Source organism: Montipora capricornis, chromosome 2 (genome assembly GCF_036669925.1).
Source record: "Montipora capricornis isolate CH-2021 chromosome 2, ASM3666992v2, whole genome shotgun sequence".
NCBI lineage: Eukaryota > Metazoa > Cnidaria > Anthozoa > Scleractinia > Acroporidae > Montipora > Montipora capricornis.
In genome coordinates this window covers 31,393,957-31,401,456 of record NC_090884.1, presented here as the reverse complement: position 1 = coordinate 31,401,456, position 7,500 = coordinate 31,393,957, and the positions used below count along the sequence as shown (strand labels likewise).

Here is a 7,500-nt window from a genome sequence, read left to right as displayed (position 1 = left end):
AACATTTAACAACAAGTTGAGACAACGGCAGAAAACATTTAAACATGTTAGGGAGGACCGGAGACAGAATAACCAACAAGTAAAGAAAATAAAGAGAACTTGGAAATATCGTTAGCATTGGTAACTCAAATAACTTGTTTGGTTACCTCTTGTTCCTGATAGCAAGGGTATCTTCCTTTGTTCTTGGTGTTTAAAGAATCCAACTTTTCACTACCTTCTCCAAAGGACTCCACGTTCACTTCTGAGGTTCCCATGTCATGGAACTCATCGTGTTTGCGCAAATTTCCTTCGGCTAGAATATGAGCTGCATACATTCCTGTGCCTTTGACATCAAAATAAACTACGGCATAGACATCCAAAATCACAAGTGCGAAACGAATATTTGATCAACAAATAATGTCTGTTCTCTGACTTAAATTAAAATCTCGATACACGAATCATGAATTAACGAAGTGCTACACTAACCTAATTATTAAGAGAGTATTTACATGTATACAGTGCCTTCAGAAATACCTTTCGAAGATGACGTCAGTACTTAGTCTCTGACAAGCGCGTGCAAAACTGAGGCAAAGTTCATTGAGTCACGTTTGCTTCCTTAATTAAAGTGCATGAAGAACTCGATATAGAGAAGATATCGTTGACGTCCACCCAGAGCCGCAAAGGATCTTTTGTTTTAGTCACTAGCTTTTACCTGTAGAACAGATTAGTAATCCTACAAGAGAATTCATCGGACACGGTTTTTTGGTTCAGTACTTCTTACTTGATTCCTTTTTTAGCCTGATTAATCAACAATGGTATATCGCGAGATTTACAGAAGGCAGTTGCTACCTTTTTCATTGGGCGATCAGTTTTAAGCCAAGTGCCAGGAAACGTTGGCAATAACTCTTCTATCCGACAGGTGACAAACAGAAACCTGTGTTCAGTTTAGGGTTGCCCGCTCTTAAAGTCCTTGAAACTCAACATACAGGAAAGTTTGACAATTGAGACGTAAGGTGATCTTCCTTCATCTTAATCGTGCTGTCATCTATTGCCATTAGGGAGCAATAAGCACGTGACGGTGACGTTTTTGAGTCATAGTGAACAGTTCGCATTTCTCGTACCCAGAGTCCTCGGGCGTCTTGGTCAGCAGGTGATTAAACTGACGGTACTGACGGTCCCAACAGTCCCTAATAGGTCCCCTAATAGTAAAATGATACTTGACAATAGGCCTTGTTCGCGTGGCGGCAGCTCGCGGCGGCCAAATGGCCTATTTCCGAGTTGCTGCATGCCTCAGTTTCAAAGCGAGTCCCGTTGCACAACCATTCAATGGAAATGAGTTGTGTATTCTTATGCAAATCGAACTCATTTCCCTCACAATAGTTGAGCACCAAGACACTTCAAAACCGAGACAAACAGCAACTTGTAAATGGTCCATTGGCTATAGCCAACAGATTTTGTACCCCGAACCGGGAACGAGTTTCGGTGGGGCAAAACAAAAGTTTTCAATCGCTCGGGACTCAACATGGCCGCCGCGTGGTTACGACGCACACGTTTCAAGCAAAAATTGTCCCACTGGGGCTTGCATTTGATTCGCCATCTGAGACTTTCTTTGATCATTGACAAACCAGAATGCTTGGTTTGTTACCTCTTTTCTGCACTGTTACCAGGAAACTGCGTTTTTCTTGGCCAATAAAATAAAATTTTCCAGGTATATTATTAGAATTATAAAGAATGCATGTAACAGTGGATATTGCCTATATCCAACCCGCCATTTATCACCATCATTGATCTTTATAAACCATGGAAGATGTTGTTCTGTCAGTTCAATTTTACCCGTATTTTTTCGTCCTGTCCCGACTGTCCGAGAATGTGTATATACTGTTCTGTTAGTTTCGTCACCAAGCCATTTGTGAGGAGAGTGGAGAGTGTTCTAAGTACTGTTCTGGGCATAACAGTTCACTTGCGCATACTTTACACTTAACCGTTCCCAAGGTCTTTTCAGGATTTTCTGCCAATTTTCTTGGTATCGTCGATGGGTTTACCCATTGAATCCATGATCTCTACGCCAGAAATCAAACACTAGGTCCGTTATGAAAATTTTCCGCGATTATAAAATCGTTTTGATATTACTCCTTTAAATCACACATCACATCGCATTTTTTTCTGTCTCAATCATAAATCAGGTGGTATTTTACCATCTGAAATAATCAGTTATTTGTCAAACTGAAATATCGTAGTCATCACCGTTGTTATCAATGTATTGACCAGAGCCTATTGGCTATATTTGATTAACAGAAAGAATGTTTTATTCCCTAAATGCGCGACACAGAATGTTCTGATCTTAAAAAGGCCAAATATTGGGCCTATTTTAGCCATTCGGTGCCATCCAAGATACCCTGCTCTGAAATGATTTCCCAAATCCTTGCCATGAAGTATAATTCCGGTTAGAATCACTCTTTGAATTTAATGGATCAAAAGATACATCCGAACTTCGAAATTTGAGTTCAACAGTGGCTATGCACAATAACGGCACCGCGAAACCAAAAGGCAGTTTGGCAACGGCAACACCGTAAAACGAAAGGAAAACATGCACTTAAGTAACCATTGGCACCAGTATCTGAGACTGAAGAAAAAGATTCAAGAACCTCTCGAATCAAAACCGAAGCTCTTTATTAATACTTAATAGAGTTGACCCAACATATCTCAGAGCGGCATTCTGACGGAAAGGAACGCTGCTTCCGTTGTCCCGAGAAACCTGCGCAAAACACGCAGACGAGAAATATATATTCATACCCTGTCACCCTTTATTATCCGTACAGAGTCTAAAAGAATTCAGCGACTTCCCGGTGCATAAAGGGAAGAAAGGAAATATTCTCCCTCCTTTCCAAAGGCCCTTGCGCGTGTCAATTTCGTGGTGCATAGAAAAAAGAGAAAGGAAACGGAACGAATCTGTAAGAGATCTTACTGTAACATATTCAAGTCCCAATCCAATCAAACCCATAAATCTTACACATTTTTTCACTCTTACATTGCGTCTGCCTCTCCCCTCCACACACTAAGGGTGTGTTCGATTGACCCTATTCCGGAATTGGAATACGTGGAGTCATGATTTAAAACGTATGTCTGGCGTTTTGAGGCAACAAGAATAATAAAGGTATGGTTAAAATAGCATTTTAGCAGGTGTTTGATAATCTTAAAAACGGAGCATTTCAAACTGTACGGGTCCGAAAAAAAGGTAAGGAATGGCATGGAATGGTCTGAATAGGGAATTAATGTTAGGAGCGCTTCTTTTTATTCATTTTTATTAAAATCACTTTAAATTACGGCTCACAACGGGTTTCTGCCTCATTATAAGTTTCCAGAAAGACTGAATTTTGTTTCGTAGCACGCTGTTTTGAATTTTCCACGTTTAATCATCAAAAACTAACTTGGAAGGAATTCTTAACTGATTGTGACCAGGGGCCTGTTTCTGGAACCCTATAAATGGGAATCATTTGCGGTCCTGGTATCATTTGCGGACCCGTACAAAACTTCTACTCCATGTATTCCTATTCCAGAATACGGTCACTCGAACGCACCCTAAGAGTAGGTCCCTTGGTCCCAGAGACACGCTCTCCTTTAAGATCTACTTGTGTTTACGTTTCGTGAAACTCCAATCCCACTTACGTATTATTATTATTATTATTATTATTATTATTATCCACTCAACTTTAGACCTCCAAACGCAGAATAAATATGACCACATAAGTAACCGTGCCACAAGGAAAGTGTTCAACATCGCCAACAAAATAAACCTGAACACATCGATTGATTTATTCATAATCATTTCCTGTGGATAAAATTCATGCTCATTCACAGTTACAAAATTCGATAAAGGCAACAAAAATATTTTAGAACCACGTGTAAGGGCCGATTTACACGAGACGATTTTGTCGCATGCGACAAGCTCACGACAGGCCTACGACATGACTTTACGATTGTCGCAGCGTTTTAAAACATGTTTTAAAATGCTACGACATTCTCCTGACGTACACAACAATCGTAAATCATGTCGTGGGCCTGTCGTAAGCCGTTGTCGCGTGCGACAAAATTGTACCGTGTAAATCGGCCCTAAGAGTGGCATCTGTAAAACAAGGATGCCGTCTTTTCTAACAAGTGAATCAGGCTTCCCAAAACAAGTTCCCGCCCTACCTTTGCAAGATCGATCTCGAGTGGGAATACGAATATAGAATCCGCTTTGTAACTATCCTTAGCCCTTGGTGGGTAGGACATTTGTCAAATGAATTTCCTAAGATTGATACCTTTTCAACTTCCTTACCACGTTAGCTAAGACCATCGCTGAGACACTTCCCGACTCCGAACATGGGAAGAAACAAAATCTCCGCCCACCCCCTCCCCCCCCCCCCCCAACCCAAACTTGGACATTCTTTTACAATGGCCACCACCTTCAAGTAAACTAGCTTTTTTTCAGATAGTGGATTTCAAAAACCGAACCAATGGAAAAAAAAATCATGCGATTTCCTTACAACAAATGCGTATGTGGGTGAAGAAAACAGAGTTGATAAAAAGGCGAAGCCAAGTTCGATAGCCATTTTGGAGGGAATGATCTGAACGAAACAGTACGGTACCGCACATCACTGTATTGAAAGCCATAACTTTCTCATGTAATCTTTATTCTTGTGCTCTTGAAGTTTTGTCTTGATGTACTGTGGCAAGTGTAGTGAGGCTTTATGTGACGAGGTTTGACGGTTACGTGTGGTGTTTCCATCATGATGAGTTGAGGTCTTCTTTTGACGTGCTGTGCTTATAATCGCAAAGGGAGAAACTTGACGTCACAGCGCGTCAAAAGAAGACCTCTACACACATCATGATGAAAACACAACACGTATCGATTAAACGACAAAACCTTACGGTCACCACATAATAACAAAACCACACCACAAGACAAAACGTCAAGACCAAAAGAATAAAGATTACATAAAAAAGTTATTGCCTTCTGTGTCATTGGGTCGGATTCAATAAACAAGACTTTAACAACAATCTCGTTCCCATGGTCCCTCTTCTACCCACACTAGAGAAGACATGAATGGGGTGAAGGAAACAAACGACAATTACTACAACTAGTGCTTGTCCAAGTCACTGGAGGAGGGCCCAGAAATCACGGACAACTACGATACGTTCCCGAGTTATTAATTCCAAAGAGATGGGTGGAAGAAGAATTAAAAAAAAGGGGGAGAGTGAGTGCGTGGCTCACGCAGCGAACCGAAGCACGGCGCAAGTCAATGACCAACTATCTGTCTGTCTGTTCAAAGCTCTATCATATCGTCTTACTGGCTCCCTAACTGACTGACCCATTAACCATAATAGATTCCAAAGATTTCCTGACGGTAAGACCTACTACTTGTCCGACGGAAAAAGTAAAGAGAATTGTCAACAAGAAACTCCTACACTGCAAGCTACTCTATTCCTATCGCCTGACAGCCCAAAATGGCAGCCTCCCTGCAAGCTGACTGTCGCTGCTATCTCTGTTTGGAGAGGGCGACTGCTTATCTTCAGGAGAAGTGCTTCCTTCCTCATCGGACGAATCATCCTCACCATACGCTACTAACGACGCTACACTCGAGGATTTCAACGCCACGTTATCTTCCGTTTTCGACTTCTTTTTGGCAGCTTGTTCTTGGGACACTGCAGGAGCCTCTCGTTTCCCTGTTGTTATAAAGAAGGCACACCAAAACGATACAAAATAACAGGGAAGAGACAAAATAGGCCAAAACACAAGCGTTTAAAAGTTACCATCATCACAGAGTCCACAGGATTCACATGAAAAGAGAACAAAAGTCAAATTAGTACAGATAATCTTAAACTTGAACAGGGGAAATGCCCTAGTGTGGAATAGTGTTTTCTGAGAGTGCCCACTTCTTAATGTAATGTATCGACGAAATAACAGGCTGACTATAGACCATCCGTAAATTCCAGGGTTAACTCCGCATCTTAGAAATTAGCGTAGAACTTTTTAGCCATAACAAGCTGGACAGAATAGTGTAAGTCGAGTTGCTTAACACAATCTACAGAGAAGACCAGGCGCTCTGGGGTGGGTTAGAGATGAAGTTCATTCCCTTAAGACAAGACCATGATTCTATTAACAGCGGTTGTCTTTAGGTTCCACATATAAACACGTGGAAGGAGAGGTGAGGAGGTTGAACGTCTCTTCGATATTTTCTTCCAATATCATGCCGTAATGAAAGTGAGGACATTTTACATGTGCTGTAAATGGCTTCTTAAGAGCTTTTTGGCCAGGATTGTGGCCCGAGTGGACCAACTGACAAAACTAAAGCACAAATTAACGATCATACCTGGAGGTCGAATGCGGATTGGAGCCATTGGCGGAGGCATAAAGTCTATTGGAGGCAGAGGAGCAGCAAACTCAGGTTCTTTAGCTCTGAGTCTAGCAGGTGGCAATGCAGACGGTGGGGGCATACCATCTCTGTGCGGCCTTTCTCTTTCTTGCTGTGAACCTTCCTGACCTAGGGTAGGATTTAAGATGGACGACTCCTAGAAGAAAGGCATCAATCAGCAGGCAAAGGAAAGAAAGAACAGACATGTTAGCAAAAACTCAAACTGTTCACCTCATTTAGGGCGGAAAAGAGCAATAGCAAGTGAAACGAGGCAAATTCTAACCACTATTTTTCATCTTAACGGAACCAAAGAGGCCGATACAGAATGTTCTTTCAACATGAAGGGGGGGGGGGGGGGGGTTGTTACACATACTCCTTTGGTCAATAAAGCCTCGTTTTCACTAGCGCACGACGCAGAGACAAAGATTCACTAGTTCCATGTTCTCTCTTACAACGCAGCGCGGCGAGTGGAGTCTGGAACGGGTCTTTTTCATTGAACGAACATCATTGCTTGTGTTGTCCTTGCCTTACGTCCCGTTTTCACTCAACGCAAGCATAAACGCAAACACAAGGAAAAGGAAACATTTTGATCCTTGCGCTTCGGCTTGCGTCAGGCCCGTTTTCACGGTGAAATAAGCCCTCTTGTGCTTGCATTTATGTTTGCGCATGTGCTTGCGTCGCTTGTGAAAACCAGACTTATATGGGCACAATTGAACTAGAGAATGGAAAAGACACGAGAGTCCCGCGGTGTGCTGAAAGAGTTTACTTTTTGCGAGTTTCTAGCGTGATTGTTTTCAGGAGCAGAGGTTTGGACACTGCCAAAGTGGAATAGTCGGCAAATCGAATCTAAATTCCCGTAGATAAAAATAAAGGCTACTTGGCCGACACAGATAGCAATATAATTGCTCGTTTACTTGTACATCTAGAAATTAAATCCCACGCAAAATCGCTTCTTGAACCGATAACGGATGAGGAAGGAAGGAATAATTAAAACAATCTGCAATATAATATATATAAACCGCATATAAAAATCCATAGCCCGCTATTTCACGACTAAATCAAGGACATTTAGTATTCCTGGAAATAAGAAAGGAAGCCCTCAGCACCTGATGGCGTAAGCTGCTGG

General features: G+C 41.9%; 2 protein-coding genes across 4 annotated transcripts in view; both read right to left on the bottom strand.

Moving 5' to 3' along the window:
- The window catches only part of LOC138018560 (WD repeat-containing protein 41-like), a 43,931-nt gene extending 42,896 nt beyond the window's left edge, over positions 1–1,035 (bottom strand). Inside the window, exons 1-2 of one of the 3 annotated variants that reach the window (XM_068865261.1) lie at positions 829–1,035; positions 147–322 (exon numbers count right to left, since the gene is read on the bottom strand). In XM_068865261.1, the coding sequence (XP_068721362.1) occupies positions 147–314 (168 nt within the window). In that variant the 5' untranslated portion in view covers positions 315–322; positions 829–1,035. Of the gene's footprint in view, positions 1–146; positions 500–828 lie in introns of those variants that run through there. The other 2 variants (XM_068865253.1, XM_068865244.1) reach the window with 2 other exon arrangements.
- A 2,242-nt stretch (positions 1,036–3,277) lies between these two features.
- LOC138018526 (KH homology domain-containing protein 4-like) overlaps positions 3,278–7,500 on the bottom strand; it is a 33,492-nt gene continuing 29,269 nt past the window's right edge. Inside the window, exons 19-21 of the mRNA XM_068865179.1 lie at positions 7,481–7,500; positions 6,333–6,531; positions 3,278–5,685 (exon numbers count right to left, since the gene is read on the bottom strand). The exon at positions 7,481–7,500 is cut by the window's right edge and continues 37 nt beyond it. Of these exons, the coding sequence (XP_068721280.1) occupies positions 5,447–5,685; positions 6,333–6,531; positions 7,481–7,500 (458 nt within the window). The 3' untranslated portion in view covers positions 3,278–5,446. The remainder of the gene's footprint in view (positions 5,686–6,332; positions 6,532–7,480) is intronic.